The sequence below is a fragment of the Trachypithecus francoisi genome, unplaced genomic scaffold (genome assembly GCF_009764315.1).
Source record: "Trachypithecus francoisi isolate TF-2019V2 unplaced genomic scaffold, Tfra_2.0 Lachesis_group21, whole genome shotgun sequence".
Taxonomy (NCBI): Eukaryota; Metazoa; Chordata; class Mammalia; order Primates; family Cercopithecidae; genus Trachypithecus; species Trachypithecus francoisi.
The window spans coordinates 16210261-16229733 of NW_022681467.1; the positions used below are offsets into that span (position 1 = coordinate 16210261).

At 37.2% G+C, this 19473-nt stretch overlaps 1 protein-coding gene across 3 annotated transcripts in view; it reads left to right on the forward strand.

Annotated features, from left to right (window-relative positions):
- Positions 1-18769, forward strand: part of MKKS (McKusick-Kaufman syndrome) — a 29465-nt gene extending 10696 nt beyond the window's left edge. The window contains exons 2-6 of one of the 3 annotated variants that reach the window (XM_033185605.1): positions 3335-3565; positions 10106-11507; positions 15127-15302; positions 16210-16320; positions 18266-18769. In XM_033185605.1, the coding sequence (XP_033041496.1) occupies positions 10523-11507; positions 15127-15302; positions 16210-16320; positions 18266-18706 (1713 nt within the window). In that variant the 5' untranslated portion in view covers positions 3335-3565; positions 10106-10522 and the 3' untranslated portion in view covers positions 18707-18769. The remainder of the gene's footprint in view (positions 1-3334; positions 3566-10105; positions 11508-15126; positions 15303-16209; positions 16321-18265) is intronic. The other 2 variants (XM_033185608.1, XM_033185607.1) reach the window with 2 other exon arrangements.
- Positions 18770-19473: the final 704 nt, after the last annotated feature.

Consider the following 19473-nt stretch of genomic DNA (forward strand, 5'->3'; position numbering starts at 1 on the left):
CTATGTCATTTACTAACCAGGAAGTACTGTACTGAGTCTCAGTGATGTTTAGCAAATAAAGAGTTTTCAGTTAAAATAGATACTAATTTCCAGGTTAAACTAAACCTAAATCTAGAAAAAGATTCATCGATTCTTAAGTTATCCTAATGGGAAGAATAATAGACTGTTAAGCACAGTAAACATATGATTGTGCATTTCTTTTATCTTTAACTGGGAGATGACCCAAAGGTTCACTAAGTATTATAGGGAGCTAACCCTATATAATTTTCACTCTTCTCAAGGAGGGTTCATAACTGTGTCATTACTTGCTGTTAACCACTGTGCCGGAGAGAATATTACAACACTTTCCCAAACATTGATGTTACAGATTGTCATTTGTTTCTAATTTTAGCTCTTGAGTTACAAATCTCCATTTTATTATTACATCCTTTTATCCTATTCAGTCTCTTTTGCTGTTTGTTTGTTTTTTTAAAACAGTCTCATTTCGTCACCTATGCTGGAGTGCAATGGCGTTATCTCAGCTCACTGCAGCCTCAACCTCCCAAGGTCCAAGTGATCCTCCTACCTCAGTCCCCCCACACAGCTGGAACTACAGACATGCTCCAACATGCCCGGCTAATTTTTGTATTTTTTTGTAGAAACAGGTTTTGCCATGCTGCCTAGGCTCAAGTGATCCGCCCACCTCAGGCTCCCAAAGTGCTAGGATTACACTTGTGAGCCACTGCACCTGGCCCTAATCTCTTTTTATATAAGCTAGGGGTTTTTTTCTTGAGTTTATAGTTCAGGAAAAGGGTGACATGTTGATAATCATGGAGAAGTAAATGGGGAATGACAGAGATAGATGGCTGTTAAAAGTAATGTGACTTGATAACCTCATGTTGAGAGTAACAGAGGTGCCAAAGTCACCTTACGTATTGAGACTGGATATGAATAGCAGTATTTTCTAGACCTTTAGTTTAAGGTGTTTTGCAGACAAAAATGCCATATGTCAGTCAACACAGGCCATTTGACTTTGGTGCAGCCTCTGTCCCTCCTATAAAAGGTAGCCCTTACTAGAATTCTTCCCTCATTACTCTAAATCACCTAGTTCCTCCCCAGTTATTTTATTGTGCCCTCAAATCCCCAAAGGCTTTTGCCTTCGGACTTCACAATGAAATTTAATTATGATACAGTTATTTGTAATTGATTTCCTCTAAAAATGGAACATAAGCATGTCAATAAAAGGTGTATTCTCTAAAGGTTACAAAGAGTATATAGCATGACACAGTACATTAGAAAAGGAAAAGGCCATAAAATACTTTCATTTACAAAGTAGGTCATGTTTTCTCTAGTAATTTTGCAACAAAGTTCTTATAAAATATGAATTTAGACCTTTGGGAGAAATGATTTATAATGCTAAGAATAACATGTTCATAGCTATCAGATAACATCTTTTATTATTTATTATGTTTAATATGTATACACAGAACACAGAGACGGTTCAGTCTATTTAACTCAGTACTTTGTATTTTAGTCTTAAAAGGGGGAGTAAGTAGAAATTCTTTTCAGACCTTTTTCTAATGGCATTTAGACAAAAATAAAGTAATTTAGGAGATTTCATGGTACTAAAACTCAGAGATGCAATTGAGCCAGGTTCATAGCATGTCTCATAGATGGTGGAGCAGTCCTTATTAAGAGTATAAGGAAGAGTATAAGGAGTCTTTAGAGGTTGTCCAGATTCAAGTTCCCAAACCATAGCGCCTTTCTGGGCCCTACTTCTATCCTTTCCAAAAAAAATTTTTTTTTTTTTTGAGACGGAGTTTCGCTCTGTCGCCCAGGCTGGAGTGCAGTGGCCGGATCTCAGCTCACTGCAAGCTCCGCCTTCCCGGTTTACGCCATTCTCCTGCCTCAGCCTCCCGAGTAGCTGGGACTACAGGCGCCCGCCACCTCGCCCGGCTAGTTTTTTGTATTTTTTAGTAGAGACGGGGTTTCACCGTGTTAGCCAGGATGGTCTCGATCTCCTGACCTCGTGATCCGCCCGTCTCGGCCTCCCAAAGTGCTGGGATTACAGGCTTGAGCCACCGCGCCCGGCCCAAAATTTTTTTTTTAAATCTGTTTTAAAAGCTAACTAGCTTTGTAACTCTAGACAACTGCCTAGTCCCAGTTTCTTTATCTAAACTAGGTTGATAATAACCCTCTAAAGTAGGGTTTCTAGTGATTGAGGGCACACACTCTAAAATGCAGTAGTTTTGCACACAAATGTGGAAATGGCATTAAATTCATTCTAATTCATAGCATCCAAGCCAGAAGTCTTTTACTGCAATTGGAATCCATGCTCAGCTGTTGTAATCTCAGTTGAAACACTGTCACTGCATCCTGTCAGAATATAGAACCTAAATTCTTTTTTCTCCCAAGTAGCTGGGACTACAGGCCCCCACCACCACTCCTGCCTAATTTTTTTGTATTTTTAGTAGAGACAGGGTTTCACAGTGTTAGCCAGGATGGTCTCGATCTCCTGACCTCATGGTCTGCCCGCCTCGGCCTCCCAGAGTGCTGGGATTACAGGCGTGAGCCACCGCACCTGGCCAGAACCTAAATTCTTATTGCATGTTTGTGGATTACCATTTAATTCTTCTGTTAAAATTGCGACTAAATGTGATTGTAATTTTTTTTTTTTTTTTTTTTTTTTTTTTGTGATGGAGTCTCCTGTTGCCCAGTGCAGTGGCACGATCTTGGCTTACTGCAACCTCCACCTCCCAGGTTCAAATGACTCCTGACTCAGCCTCCCAAGTAGCTAGGATTACAGGCATTCATCACCATATCCGACTAATAGTTGTACTTTTAGTAGAAATGATGTTTCACTATGTTTCCCAGGCTGGTCTTGAACTCCTGACCTCAGTTGATCTGCCCGTCTCAGCCTCCCAAAGTGCTGGGATTACAGGCGTGAGCCAGCACACTCAGCCTGTAATTATAATTTTTTAAAAATATAACTTTAAAAAAGGCTTTTACTCTATTGTGGCTTAGAGAACATTAATATATTTGAAGAACACTCCATGCATGTGTGTTTTCAAAGATTCATATAGCTTTTTCAGCAGGTAATGTTGCTCCTTTACAGTTGTTGCCAAAAAGTCAGTATTGCTCTGTAAGTTCCCCCAAGGCCGACTGCCTGCTCCCTTTGGGTCAACGACATGTCTCTTTTTGTTTATTAACATTGCAATGTATTATAATTAAAAGTCTTTAACAGTCAGCGTTTGTTAGAGTACAGCATGCTAGTTGTAGTGATTTAGAAATGTAATTAAAGGGAGGTTATGGGTTTTAGTGGGGTTTTTTTCCTCTAACTGTAACCTTTTCTTAGGTACACCGATACTGAAGTACTATGAGCCTTCAGAACTTGTGGAGAGACTACAAAGTTTTGATTGTTATGGTCCCTTTAATTGGGCTCATACATTTGGGGTGGTACAGAATCAAAAGCAGCCCTGTTTTCCAAATACCTAAAAACAACGACATTCCTGAGGAAGATAGTCTGGGACTTTCACATCTTCAGAAGAGCCAAATCCAAGGGAAGTAGCAGGCTTGCGATCTTTAGGTAAGTTCCATTTAATCTGGTTGGTTCATCATATGGTACATTCCAACAATGGGAAACTCTATCTGTTAGATCTCTGGCAAGGAAAAGCCTAAATTGGCAAGTTACCTGTTGTTTTTATTATGACCCCCTGTACTATCCTGCAGTTGTTTCTAGAAAAGTTTGTTGTGCAGGGACATTTGACACTTGCCTGGCAGTCAATTGAATGCAAAGGGAAAGGGCAGTTTTGCTAGCAGCATCACTAGGATCATGAACATGTACAAAGGAGCCCCTGCCTCCTTACCATTACATACCACAAAAGTCTGAATTTGTACAAGATTATTTTCTTCTATTAGTGTTCTTTTTTTTAATAATACGAAACTAATTGTATTCATGTCTTAACATCAACTATTTTAGCTTGACCATAATTTGTTACATTTGACAGTCACTGAAATAAAGAGGATGGAATTATATAATTCAGGTCTATAGTCCCTTATCCATAATTCCAAAATTCAAAAAGTTCTCAAAATCAAAACATTTTATCCTAACTCCTTTGGCAGCAAAACTTGATCTTAACTGACATGAGACAATTTGCAGCGCAGTTGTCTCCCTTTATCCGTAGTTTGGCTTTCTTCAGTTTCAGTTACCTACAGTCAACCCTAGTCTGAAAATATTAAATAGAAAATTCCAGAAATAAGCAATTCATAAATTTTAAATTATGCACCTTTCTGAGTAGCATGATGAAATCCTGGGCTATTCTACTTCATCTACCCAGGACGTGAGTCATTCCCTTGTCTGTCTACCTGCTCGTTAGTCACTTAGTAGCACTCTGGGGTAGATCAACTGTGGTGGTATCTCCGTGCTTACATTCAGGTAACCCTTACTTTACTTCACAATGTACCCAAAGCACAAGAGTATTGCCCCTAATTTATAAATTGAACTTTATCATAGGTATGTATGTACAAGATGAAAACATAGTATATGTAGGGTTTAGTGCTATATGCAGTTTCAGGCATCCACTGGGTGGTCTTGGAACATATGACTCATAGATAAATGGGGGAGGTTACTGTTTTTAATTCCACTTAATATGAAAATTGAGTTTCACCACTGCAGAAATTTTATTGGCATTTGTTGCATTTGATTTACTATAATATAGCGTTATACTATATTATGTTATATTGATTATGAATGTTATATACACTATATTGTATTTATAAAATCTAAGAAATTCTGAATTATGAAACTCATCTAGCCCAAGGAGTTTCAGATAAAGAACTGTGACCTTATAATTGTAAAGCATTTTCTATTGTAATTTACTTTTTAACCTTGACGTGAATAATATGCTCTAAGTTTTGGCGTAAGGTAGATGAGTGTAAGGTTCTGCTCTTTATAGAAGAAGAACCTCAGTAAGATTTTCCTTATTTATAAACCTTGGTCTGAGATTTTGATTTATGATGTAATTACTGGTTTCAACAATATTTTAAATCAGTATTTTATTTTTAAATGTTCATAAGCAGAAGTGGAAGAGTGTGGCTTAATATATTAGACAATTATTAAATATAAAAAGCCACATAGTAACATAGAAGCTTAACAACTTAAAAGAGTAATTTTAGGACATAAAATTTGTATTTATAGGAAGAGTTTTAATATATATGAGCAGGGAGTCACAGAATTTATTAGATGCTGGATTTTTATATATATAGTCTTCCAGACTGTAGTAAGACCATTATATTATGTATGTATATTGTAATTATGACAAGAAGTAAAGAACAAAAAGATGTCATAACAGTTTGCAGGCCAGGTATGGCCAAACTTTGGAGGAAGAATATTAAGTAGTTTCTTGTGCAAAAGGAAATACTCTTGGGGGAAAAATAGAGCTGAGAAAAGAATCTCCTCCAAAATATTAGGTGAATGTAGTAAGAGGTTTTAGATGCTAATGCAGCAATAGTTAAAAGTTTTAGAGGCTAACATTTCCTGTCAAGCAAGCAGAAGCAGATATTTAAACAGGCTTTTAGTAAGCAAAAGTTAGAGCCAGATTTAGAGTAAGTTAAACACCAATTCCGAATAGTTGAAGTACATCAAAAAATGCATTGTATTTGTCTCTTATTTTCTATTCTTATTTTCATTATGGAAAACTACATACGTGCCACAAAGTAGAGAGAGGATGGTATATTAAGCCCTCAAGTGTCCATCAGCTGGCTTTAATAGTTAACAGCATTTTGCCACAACCAGCTTTAGTAGTTAATATCATTTTGCCAGTCTTCATTTATCCATCTTTTCCTCTGTTTTTTGAACTGCTAGAATATTTTAAATCAAATCTTAAGCTCGACTATGTAGTCCTTTAGTACGTGTCTTTAACAGTAAGAATAAACACACATACACAAACACATTTGCATTATCACCCAGAAAAACTTAACAGTGACTCTTTACCTACAGTTTGATACCCAAGGCCGTGTTTATATTTCTGAATTTGTCTTAAAAAATCATTACAGGTGATTTGTTGGAATCAGGATCCAAACAAGGTCTACGTATTACATTTGATAGACAATGTCTCTTTTCAATTCCCCTCCTAAATCTGCCTTTAAAAAAAATTCCCACATTCTCAATTTGGCTGATTGCTTCCTCATCTTGTCTTTTCACAATTTTCTTCTCTCCCTATTTCCTGTAATCTTGTACTTATATTAAGAGACTACTTTCATTTGTTTTTTTAATTTATTTTTTGAACAAGAATACTTCATAGATGGTACTGTGGAATAGATCCTAGGTAATCATGTTGTTTCACATATAATGTCTGATCCACTTTTGATGGGCGTGGTGTTAGTTTTTTTTTTTTTTTTTTAGAGAGAGAAGGGCCTTGATTTGTCACCCAGGCTACAGTGCAGTAGCATATCATAGCTCACTACAGCCTCAAACTCTTGGGCACAGGCCTTGATTTGTCACCCAGGCTACAGCATAGTAGCGTATCATAGCTCACTGCAGCCTCAAACTCTTGGGCACAGGCCATCCTCCAACCTTAGCATCCCAAGTAGCTGGGACCACAGGCATCCACCACCATACCTGGCTAAGTTCTAAAACTTTTTTAGAACCAGGGTCTTGCTGTGTTGCCCAGGCTGGTCTCAAATTTCTGGCCTCAAGCAACCCTCCTGCCTTGGCCTCCCAAAGTGATGGGATTACAGGCAAGAGCCACTGCGTCTAGCCAGTGTTGCTAAGACTAACAGGCAAGTTAGCAGTGTTTCTTTCCATTGTAAAGTTCCCCCCTTTTCTCTTTTTTTTTTTTTTTAAAGATGTAGTAAGGCTATGTCAGCTCGCTGCAACCTCTGCCTCCTGGGTTGAAGTGATTGTCCTGCCTCAACCTCCCGAGTAGCTAGGATTACAGGCACCTGCCACCACACCTGGCTAGATTTTTGTATTTGTTTAGTAGAGACAGGGTTTCACCATGTTGGCCAGGTGATCTTTTACTTAATAAATTATCAGCAACTATTCATTATCATTGCTGTAACCTAGAAATTGGCAAACTTTTTTCTATAAAAGACCACATAGTAAATATTTTAGGCTTTGCAGATCACATAGTGTCTGTACCAACCCTTCAGCTTTCTGTTGTAGTGTAAAAGCACTCATACACAGTACACAAATTAATGAGCATGGCTGCTTTCCAATAAAACTTCGTTTACGAAAACAGGCAGCAGGCTGGATATGGGCCCTAGGCTTAATTTACCAACCACTGTTTGTGGGTCTAATACACTATTTCATTAGGGGTTGCCAAATGATGCTGCTCAAATTCTATCATTCCTTCTCCATTTATTAGCTGGAACAACTTTCCATCGTCAACCATTCAGTTACCCCAAAATGCATTTGTACAAGGAAAGGAAGATAAATGTTTTATCTCTGTAATTCCCTTTATTGCTTTTTATTATAATGAGTGCTCAAGCCGCTTAGGGTTTTTGTTTTTGGTGTTAGTATGAACATGTGGGTTTGCATATATTTCAGATATCTTAATCTATTGCAGTCGTCATTTTTTTTTTTAATGCTAAAGTTGTCCCATCTTGGATCCTCTCCATGTTGACTCCTGTTGTTTTTCCTTTGTCCTTATGATATGACCCAGGTAGTCTTTAATACATCCTTACTTTTTGGCAGAAAAGGACCCCAGCTTACCTTGTGTATTTCTTACCTCATACCTATAATCAGTCTTTTTGCCAAATAACTCCATTTGCTTTTAGGAAAAACTTTTACCTGTTTATATTTTCTTTAAATCATAGTTTATAGTGCACCTCTTACTTCAGAAGACAGTCATGCAAGTTTTACTTTTATTTTAATTAAGTTATTCATCACTGCAACAACAAAAACCCATCAGCCAAGCCTGTGCATCCAGGAATAGTCAGGACCATTCATCTGATGGTAACTCTTGGAATTATGGAGCTCCTTGTTTAGGAAGAAAGAGTTTTAATAGAGCTGAACTGATACTTCCAAACGTGTTCTATAAACTAGCTCCAGTGGTTTGGATTTTTTTCTCTTGTACCTTCTTTTGTTCAAGTCTAGACCTGTGACCACAGGTCAACAAGTTTTGGCATCTTCAAAATGATTTGGGAGTTGCTAACACTTTCAGTGATTTCTTTATCATTTTAATGAAATACTAAGCAAAAGATGTGTAGACTGGTCTCACTACTGTAAGACTGACAGAGGTACCAACATAGCATTCTGTTTTTGAAAAGTTACATGTCACTATTAAGTATTGAAAATGTTCTAACTAGAAAAACCATTTTCTTAATCATAGTTTTTATTGTGGTGTGTGTGTGTGTAAGTTTTAACATGCAAATTACCACATAGAAGTCACTATGAGGTTTCATTTAAATGAATTTCTCAGATTTTGCTGAATCTGAAATAACCATTGAAATATTTAAGTACCTTGGCTGTTCCTGGCATAGATAAACAGATTTTTCTTTCCCTCCTCATGCCACACAAAAGTTGACAATAGCTTTATCACCACAGGAAGAAAGCTGACCATTATTGCCCTTACTTTATTTGGGCCCAGTTGCCATGGTTACAGCCCTTTAACTAAATTGGGAGCAGTAACCAAAATAACATTTTGCATAACATTCCCTTGTTCTGCCCACCTCTTTGCACATCTTCAAATCAAGGTTTGGGTCTGATCACCATACTATGCTGTAGCCTACTTTTAGGAAGTACCTTAGGCTAAACAGATTTGTTTCATTTATGCTAAATGCTCTCCTGGACGCTACCATACTCAGCATATTTCTGGAAATACTAACTAGTAATTATACCTTTAAAACACCAGGCCTCAACAGATAAGATCTGTGATCTAACATTTTTATTCTTTTCACACATTATTATTAATGTGTCAGGAATTTATGCCTCAAGGCACACTTTTTTTTTAACAAGGACACTACCTTGTTAAGGAAACTAGAATTGTATTTCTATGTGTCCATTTGATATATGATAACATTTTATGATATTTAGACTTTGAAATTGAATTGCAACTCAGATCCTATTTTTGTTGTTGGTGTTATCCAGCATATCCCTTGGTTTTTGCATTTTGGTACTGTCATTAACCAGTGCTTTGGGGAGGATTAGTTGACTAGGACTTCCAAAACTGAAAGTCATTGATTGATAAAGTAAAATGATAGAAAATTAGCTCTGACTTTAGCCAGGTGTTTAAAACATGGTTTGTTTTTTTGGTACAATGTGTTGTGCAGATTTATTCAGCTAAATATAGACTATACATTAGTGAGTTTCTGCAGTAGACATGCCAACAGCTATCTTGTTTTTATAATTATTTACAAACAGGACTTGATGTAAATGCAGTTCTGTTCAAACCTAAAGTTTCCAAGCAAACCACAATTATAGATAAAAACATAATATTAAATCTTGATGTCAGAGAATAAAAATATTCGGGACCTCTTTTAAGACTCAGAGATTGCTGGGCGCAGTGGCTCATGCCTGTAATCCCAGCACTTTGGGAGGCAGAGGCAGGCGGATCACCCGAGGTCGGGAGTTCGAGACCAACCTGACAAACATGGAGAAACTCTGTCTCTACTAAAAACACAAAATTAGCTGAGCATGGTGGCACATGCCTGTAATCCCTGCCACTGGGGAGGCTGAGGCAGGAGAATTGCTTGAACCCAGGAGGCGGAGGTTGCGGTGCGCCGAGATTGCGCCATTGCACTCCAGCCTGGGCAACAAGAGCGAAACTCCATCTCAAAAAAAAAAAAAAAAAAGACTCAGAGACCTAATTCTGTGTTTTGTATTGTAGCATTTCTCTCCTAGAAGCATGCCATATTCAAATAACTGCTGTAAGCTTTCTAGCCATGTTGTTGTGCCTTACAGAATCACTGAAGTACAAGCACTTTTTCTTGTAGAGGGGATTTATTGAAGAATAAGGAAATTTTAAGTCAAAGTTGGTTTACTTTTCTCATTTTCGGGAGGTTTGTGCCAGTTAGTAGTTCCTTTTCCTAAAAAGCCAGCAGAACATTAGAATAAATTATTAAACTGTAGTCTACAAAATGCTTGGGAAGCATTTTTCTAAAATGTTTTATTTTTATTTCTTAGATAAAGAAGCAGCTTTGAATCTGAGCTTCATGTCAAAAGAAGAGATGAAAAATACCAGTTGGATTAGAAAGAACTGGCTTCTTGTAGCTGGGATATCTTTCATAGGTGTCCATGTTGGAACATACTTTTTACAGAGGTCTGCAAAGCAGTCTGTGAAATCTCAGTCTCAAAGCAAACAAAAGAATATTGAAGAGTGAAGTAAAATAAATATTTGGAATTACTAATTTGTCATGAAACCATTATATGATGATTAGCTTCATAAACATTGAACTGTTTGATTTTATAGCCACAATGCTGCATATTCATACTTTAATTCCTAAAGGATAATTTTTAATGTTAAAACGTGATAATACAATAAATAGAAAAATGTGGTTTACAAAATAAAAATGGTCTTCACTAGTTACCACCTGAAGTAAGATGTCTCGTTTGGAAGCTAAGAAGCCATCATTGTGTAAGAGTGAACCACTGACAACTGAGAGAGTCAGGACCACACTTTCTGTCTTGAAAAGAATCGTAACATCATGCTATGGCCCTTCAGGTAGGCTGAAGCAGCTGCACAATGGCTTTGGAGGTTACGTGTGCACAACCTCACAGTCCTCAGCCCTGCTCAGTCACCTTTTGGTCACACATCCCATTTTAAAGATCCTGACAACGTCCGTGCAGAATCACGTGTCAAGCTTCAGTGATTGTGGCTTATTCACAGCCATTCTTTGCTGCAACCTGATTGAAAATGTTCAGGGATTAGGCTTGACACCCACCACTGTCATTAGATTAAATAAACATCTTTTGAGTCTTTGCATCAGTTATCTCAAGTCCGAGACCTGTGGTTGTCGAATCCCAGTCGACTTTAGTAGTACTCAGATCCTCCTTTGTTTGGTTCGCAGTATATTAACAAGTAAACCTGCCTGTATGCTCACCAGAAAGGAAACAGAGCATGTCAGTGCTTTGATTCTGAGAGCCTTTTTGCTAACAATTCCAGAAAATGCTGAAGGCCACATCATTTTAGGAAAGAGTTTAATTGTACCTTTAAAAGATCAAAGAGTTATAGATTCCACTGTATTACCTGGGATACTCATTGAAATGTCAGAAGTTCAATTAATGAGGCTATTACCTATCAAAAAATCAACTGCCCTCAAGGTGGCACTCTTTTGTACAACTTTATCCGGAGACATTTCTGACACTGGAGAAGGAACTGTGGTTGTCAGTTACGGGGTTTCTCTTGAAAATGCAGTCCTGGACCAGCTGCTTAACCTAGGAAGGCAGCTAGTCAGTGACCACGTAGATCTTGTCCTGTGCCAAAAAGTTATACATCCATCTTTGAAGCAGTTTCTCAATATGCATCGTGTTATTGCCATAGACAGAATTGGAGTGACTCTGATGGAACCCCTGACTAAAATGACAGGTAAAACTCACTTTTGGTTTTGCTCCTTACAGTTAATAAATCACACTTTTTTGAGCAGGGATATTTTTGGTTTGTGTCACTATTAACATCTTGAAAAATTGACACAGCATATGTCAGTATCATTTCTGGCATCAAAGGTTTCTGGAAAAAGATCCTGTATTCACATACTAAAAATGCAGTTGATTATAGCCATTTTCATATCATAATCTAACCCCCCCAATATTTTACAGGTTATTGAAAAGTCTAACATCCTCATAATCCTAAGGTCTCAGCTCACTGCAAGCTCCGCCTCCCGGGTTTATGCCATTCTCCTGCCTCAGCCTCCCGAGTAGCTGGGACTACAGGCGCCCACCACCTCGCCCGGCTAGTTTTTTGTATTTTTTAGTAGAGACGGGGTTTCACCGTATTAGTCAGGATGGTCTCGATCTCCTGACCTTGTGATCCACCTGTCTCGGCCTCCCAAAGTGCTGGGATTACAGGCTTGAGCCACCGCGCCCGGCAAAACTCTTAAATCATGTTATATTTAGAAAATAATTTTGTAACTAGAATGCCCCTTTTTCTTCACTTTATCATAATTGCAGCAAACTTCTGTCCTTCTTCTTAAGTACTTTTCTAATGGGAGGGGGATGTACACGCACCACTGTTTTACCTGTATCAAAACTGTTTCCAGCTGACTTTGAGAACCAAGATTATCTTTTACTTTCAACACCTATTACAGACCTGACCCACAGTAGGTGTTCTAAAGCGTTTGTTGAATTGACTGAAATATAGTTGGTAATATACAGAACTACAGTAGGCAAAAAAATTCACTGTATTTTACAAACTCAGCAAATTAAAAGCAAATATAAGACCTGTTAGAGCCAAAGAAAAATGACAAGCTGAAGAGTTCCTAATTTGAGCTACTTTTTAGTGTTCCTTTAATTGCTTTGACAATCTCTCAGAAAGATGATCATTTAGTCTGCATTGTTTCCAATTTTTAAGTTATTAGACTTAAACCATTGTTAAAGTTCATTAATAAAAGTCTTAGTATAAATTATCAAAAAAGGGCCTTATGTATGCTCAGTGTTGAATATATAGTATCTCTGGGTTACTGTCCTACCTTTGTAAGACTCAAATGACTGTCAAAGTGCAAGTTTCTTAATAATGGAAATAATTCCTTAGAACTCATTGTTGGTGTGGTAAGTCAGACTGACATCCTTAAATATCTATTAGTTTTGCATGAATCTGGCAATTTCCAGCTTGTAAATACTGGGTCTTCCAGATTGATTTTTAAAATATGGGACACTTCAGCCAGGTGTGGTACATGCCTGTAGTCCCAGCTACTTGGGAAGTTGAGGCAGGAGGATTGCTTGAGCCGAGGAGTTCAAGTCCAGCCTGGGCAATAAAGCAGGACCACATCTAAAAAAAAAAAAAAAAAAAAAACATTTTCCCGTAGAAACCATACTGTAACTGGGGGCTGGGTTTCCACGCTAGCCCACAGTATATACCTAAACATGGCATTAACAGCCATAGTTTTAGTCCTGGGTCTTGGGAGCAGAGACCTTTTGAGAAAAAGAAGAGGCGGAAAACTGCACCAGGTACGTGGCACAGGTAAACTTTTAGGTAGATGAAGTACGTTTTTGGCCTTACCTATCTCCCCTGGTGTATCTAAGTTAACATTACCTCATTTCAGGCCTTCAAACAAAATTCCTATTTATTAATGATATAGGTTGCATAGTGGGTGATACTGTGGATGGGTGCCACATGTGAAGCGTATTGCAGCTTACAGAGGTTTTTTGGTGTTTTTGTTGTTTTTTTGTTTGTTTGTTTTTTTAAGATGGAGCCTCACTCTGTCGCCCAGGCTGGAGTGGCGTGGTGCAATCTCAGCTCACTGCAACCTCCACCTCCCGGGTTCAAGCAATTCTGTCTCAGCCTCCCTAGTAGCTGGGACTACAGGTGCACACCACCACACCCGGCTAATTTTTCCTATTTTTAGTAGAGTCAGGGTTTCATCATATTGGTCAGGCTGGTCCTGAACTCCTGACCTCAGGTGATCTACCCACCTCGGCCTCCAAAAGTACTGGGATTACAGGCGTGAGCCACCGTGCCCAGCCTGGAGCATTTTTAACATTTGATTTATTTGTGAAGTATGCATTATTATCCCCACTTGCCTCTCATGTGACAGAAGCAGAAAGTTAAATGACATGAGTGACAGCATTCAGTGACTCAAGCAGTAGAGCCAGTCTTCTCACTGCAGAATCTGTTGTTCCCACCATGTGAAAGAAATTACACTATTTTATTTAAGATTTTGGCTTTTTTTACTTAGATCACTTTTTTAAAGTATTCGTTATTTTGAAGACTTCAGAAGTAAACAATATTCAAATAAGTGAAATTGTTTAGTGATTATATTCTATAAATGTTTTGAGCTGGAAGTGTTTATAGCATTTTAGACTTGTTTTTTTTTTTAGATGGAGTCTCGCTCTGTTGCCCAGGCTGGAGTGCCAGTGGCACGATCTCGGCTCACTGCTCACTACAACCTCCGTCCCCCAGGTTCAAGCGATTCTCCTGCCTCAACCTCCCAAGCAGCTGGGATTACAAGCACCTGCCACCACGCCTGGCTAATTTTTGTATTTTTAGTAGAGACGGGGTTTCACCATGTTGTCCAGTTTGGTCTCGAACTCCTGACCTCAGGCGATGCCCGCCTCAGCCTCCTAAAGTGCTGGGATTACAAGCATGTAATTACACCCGGCCAAGATTTTAGACTTTCAAAATAAACCCCATTAGTTTGAAAGAAACCATCTTTTATAGGTGAGTCTGAAAGAAAAGGAAACTAGCTCAAAGTGGTGAATGGCTCAGAATTATAGCTTTAGACTTTAAATTAGTATTGTGTCTTGTAGGAGTTCGGTGTAGGTTTCTTTTCTTAAATAACTTCCATTACATTTGGAGATTTGGAAAATTCAAGTCACCCTAACTTCTTTATTCATATTTTTACTTGTGGCTTATAAAACTACTATTTTACATGTGCAGGTAGGAGGACAAAATACTTAATATATCAAATAATAACTGAAATAAGCATGTCACTTTATTTTGGCATAATTCAGTTAGCTATTTTAAAAATCGTTGCTAGACAAAAAACTAGTTCTTACATATTCACTATGTAGAGCCCCGAAGGAATGCAACTACACAAGCATTTGAATAGCTGCATTTATTTTAAATTGAAAATAATAATGCCTTTAAAAAATAGCCTCTCACCTCACATCACCCTTAATCCAAATTAGTGAAGTTCTTAATTTGGGGTCTCTAATCCCTGAATGGGCTTTGAGGGTTTCTGAACTCCCTGAAAATGTATGCAAAATTGTATGTCCCCTTTTCTGGGAAGAGAGTACAAAATGACTTCTAACAGATTTTCAAAGAGATCTGTAAACCAAAATAACTTCTGCTTTACTTTGTTTGTATATCATTTTAGTAGCAGAATATAACTTAGCAATTTAGGGAGATTCATCTTATTTATCCTATATTTCATATTTTAAATTACATGCTTATAGGGCTTTTATGTTGGCTAGGAATAAATATACTTTTAAATGGTTGTTTGCTCCACTTTTGCTTATACATCTTGTATTTTCTAATCTTTAAAAAATAGGAACACAGCCTATTGGATCCCTAGGCTCGATATCTCCTAATAGTTATGGAAGTGTGAAAGATGTGTGCACTGCAAAATTTGGCTCCAAACATTTTTTTCATCTTATCCCTAATGAAGCAACAATCTGCAGCTTGCTTCTCTGCAACAGAAATGACACTGCCTGGGATGAGCTGAAGGTAGGTTATGAGTTTTGAATTCTATATGCAGGGGCTGAGGGAGGAATTAGTCACTCAACAGTTATTATGATTTTTTTTTTCGTAGCTTCCCTAGGTAGTATAGAAAGCAAAAATTAAAATGATTGATGCAGAGTCACCAGTAAGCTAATTTAAATGCCTGTGGCGTTATAATAATTTTGGCATGTGTTGCCATTTATTATTTCTACTATTGACGAGAAACCTAAAAGGCCCTTGACATGTGAACTTTTCTAAGAAATTAACTTGAATTGTGTAGTCTTTGATGCTAATGTGTATGAATAATTCACTTGGAAAATGAGTTCACCAGTCAATACCCATCATCCACTTCTTAGCAGAGTTTCCTGTTCTCTGCCAGCAATAATACATGCAACTTTTATACAAGGGAAATGATCATCTGTGGGATTGGTCACAAGTTTTAAAGATTCATGTATGCTCAAGGATATATCCTTAGTAAATGTTAAAGGTCTGTGTGGTTTTTTTTATTTATTATTGCTGGGATGTAACTGTATTAGTTCCAAAACAATTCAAAATAAATTTATTATTTAGACTGAAATAATTTTTTTTAGTGGATGTGCCAGCAAACCTTGTTGACCCAGATATCTTGAGGCCATATATTTGTCAGTCTCAATTTGAAGAGCTAAGTGTGTACGAAAGAAAATACTAATCTGGCTCCATGAAACAAACTTCTGACTTAAGTATCTTCCTTTAATCTCTAAACCTTATTATTCAGAATGTTTTAATCACATGACAACCTTGGCACAGCACAAGTTTTGTTCTTTTGCAATTAAAATCACACTCTTTGTATTCACTGTGATGCTTTGAGAGCATGACTTTTTGTGTGTGTATATAATGTGAATGTCTGATTCTGATGATTTGGGGTGTTTCTTAGCTCACGTGTCAGACGGCACTGCATGTCCTGCAGTTAACACTCAAGGAACCGTGGGCTTTGTTGGGAGGTGGCTGTACTGAAACTCATCTGGCTGCATATATCAGACACAAGGTACATAAGATAATCCTCTTCGGATTACCTGAATTCTCAACAACTTTTGTTTTATGAGATAATAAGCCAAAATCATAACATCCTGTAGCCTTTTTGTTTGTTAGTTTTAACTTTTATTTTAGGTTAAGGGGTGCATGTATAGGTTTGTTATATAGGTAAAATTGTAGCCTTTAACACTGAAGTTTTCAGTAGTCTAAATAAAATACATAATCCAAAACACTTGAGGGAAATAACAAGGTAAATATAAGGTAATATCTTTATTACAATGATCATTATAAAAAATAATGTTTTAGCAAATGATCACGTTCTTTGAGTATTGTCTACATGTACTGCATGTTGAAGCTAGCATCCTGTTATTGGGAGTTCTCTTAGAGATCTCAACTGCTGCAATACAGTAATAATTGATGTTCACAAACAAAAGGGCCAAGTTTCTACAGAATACTTAAGTATCTTCTAGAGCATCAAGAAAACAGTTAGTTTCATTTATTTAAGCAGTTCACATATTAGATTCTAATTTTAAGATTGGTATTTATGTATGTTATTTATTAATTTTACTAAATAGAATTTTTTGATTAGTCTGGGAAACTCCATTTCCTGACAGCTCTCAGATAAGTTTAGTGCATTGTAGTTCTGATTATGTCATAAGTACTGGCCTACTTTATATGAAAATGGATATAAAAAGGTATAGGTGTTTTCCAGATATTAACAGTCGATTCATTGGGTAAACATGCCCTGTCCCTCCCCAAGTAACTTAGAATCTGTTTGAAGATAAAGCACTTTCATGAAAAGTTATCAGAATATACATTATGGAAAACAAAATTCGTGCCAATCTATTGGTGCTGAACGGACAGTAATGTGTTGGAATTCATGTCTGAAATGGAATTGAGTAAACTAGAGAAAGTTTTTTGCAGGAAGAAGGTGTCTTGGGTCGGAAAGTAGTCACTGTTTTTAAGCAGTTAAGATACAGATTTTTTAAACCATCATTCAGTTGTTAGTTTGCTAATACAGACATGTTGCTTAACAACAAGGATATATTCTGAGAAATGCATCATGAGGCAATATTGTTGTGCAAACAGTATAGAGTGTACTTACACAAACCTACATGGTAGAGCCTACTACACTCCTAAGCTATGTGATTTAGCCTATTGCTCCTAGGCTACAAACCCTTACGGCAGGTTACTGTACTGAATACTGTAGGTAATTGTAGCACAATGGTATTTGTGTATCTAAACATATCAAAACATAGAAAAGGTTGGTGAAAATATGGCCTTCTAATCTTACGGGACCACTGTTGTATATGCGGTCTGTCACTGACTGAAGCGTTGGTATGTGGTGCATGGCTAAATATTAATTTTTCTTTTTATCATGGAATTTCTAGGATAAACTTTTTTAAATAGTGGAACCAGAAGACAGTTTAAGGTCTTACTACCTTTTCATTAATTTAAAGAGAAGAATATTCATTTTTAAAACATTGATGTGAAAATTTACATCATGATTTCCAAATAAAAATGTGTGCATTCTCATTTTAAACAAATCTCAAACATTTTGCAGAGATAAATAAGTACATCATTTGGGACATCAGTCTTCAGGAACTTTCTCTTGTGTGCAGAGAAACCTGTAATACATGCATTATGCCTTGTCCTTCATGTATTAAAGAGGCACTACCACGCCTCATTCAGAATAAGCTGATGATGGGGTCATCCTGAGTCACTCATTCTGGTAACATGACTGGTAGTATATACATTTTTACTATAACCAACCTAGTTAAGGGTTTGCAGCCTGGCCGACTGACCCATACAAGCCCATTAGCATTGTGCCAAACCCCAAATTAAATGAAAGTAAGTAGTAACTTTAGGAATAAGATTTTGATTCAGTATCTTATTTTTCTGAAACAGTTTATATTAATTGCTTTGTATGTGTTCTCAATGTTTTTATTACTCTTTAGACTCACAGAGACCCCGAAAGCATTCTCAAAGATGATGAATGTACTCAAACAGAACTTCAGCTAATTGCTGAAGCATTTTGCAGTGCCCTAGAATCTGTTGTTGGCTCTTTAGAACATGATGGAGGTGAAATTCTCACTGACATGAAGTATGGACACCTTTGGTCAGTTCAGGCAGATTCTCCCTGTGTTGCTAACTGGCAAGATTTGCTTTCACAGTGTGGCTGTGGATTATACAATAGCCAGGAAGAACTCAGCTGGTCTTTCTTAAGAAGCACACATCATCCTTTTGTGCCACAAACCTGCCTTCCACATGAAACTGTGGGCTCAGCCAGCAACCTGACCTTGGATTGTTTGACTGCAAAGCTTGGTGGCCTACAGGTGGCTGTAGAGACAGCCAATTTGATTTTGGATCTTTCATACGTTATTGAAGATAAAAACTAAGAGAATAGCATGTTTGTATTATGAAAGAAACAAATAAACTAGTCTGGTGGCAATTAAGAAAAATTGTGAGTGTATTTGTTCTCTCCCAAAGGCCTGTTCTACATATTAGGACAAATGACTCATAAAATTATAGATACACTTATTTAGGAAAAAAGGTGATTAGTGAATAGAAATGCTATGAAATAAAAATATGAAGCATTATTTATTTTAAAATATTATAGTTATCTTAGGGATTCTATAGTGACTGCTGTACATTGTTCTAAATTTTTGTTGTTATTTTGGCATCATTTTGAGAGCAAACAAATAAAAAGACTCCTAATCCATGCTCTAGTTTGGATATACATGTCTTAGATATTTTCTAGTTAGTAGTAATTACATATGCTTAAAGTATAAAACTAGATCTCAGAGTGTCACAAAACATTCAGCATATATTGCTCAGTCAAAAGAAGTATTCAAACCACATTGAGTAAAATTTCACTTTTCTCCATGCCCTTTATTTCAGGCTATATTCTTCAGTGGTTAGGTAATTGAGTAGAACCTGGTTTGCTGCAATTTGTAGTTTATAGCTCAACTCCACATTTTTGTTATTTGTGGGAAATATTTGCTTTTGGGGGAAAAAAAGATTTATATAGTAACCAAGGCTAAAGCAACGTTGTAATGTCTTCATTTTTAAAGTGGGAGGAAGAACTGGTTTGTTTTACACTGGGGTTTCTCAACCTTGGCATTATTGATGTTCTGGACCCCATAATTCTTTGTTGTGCAGAGGC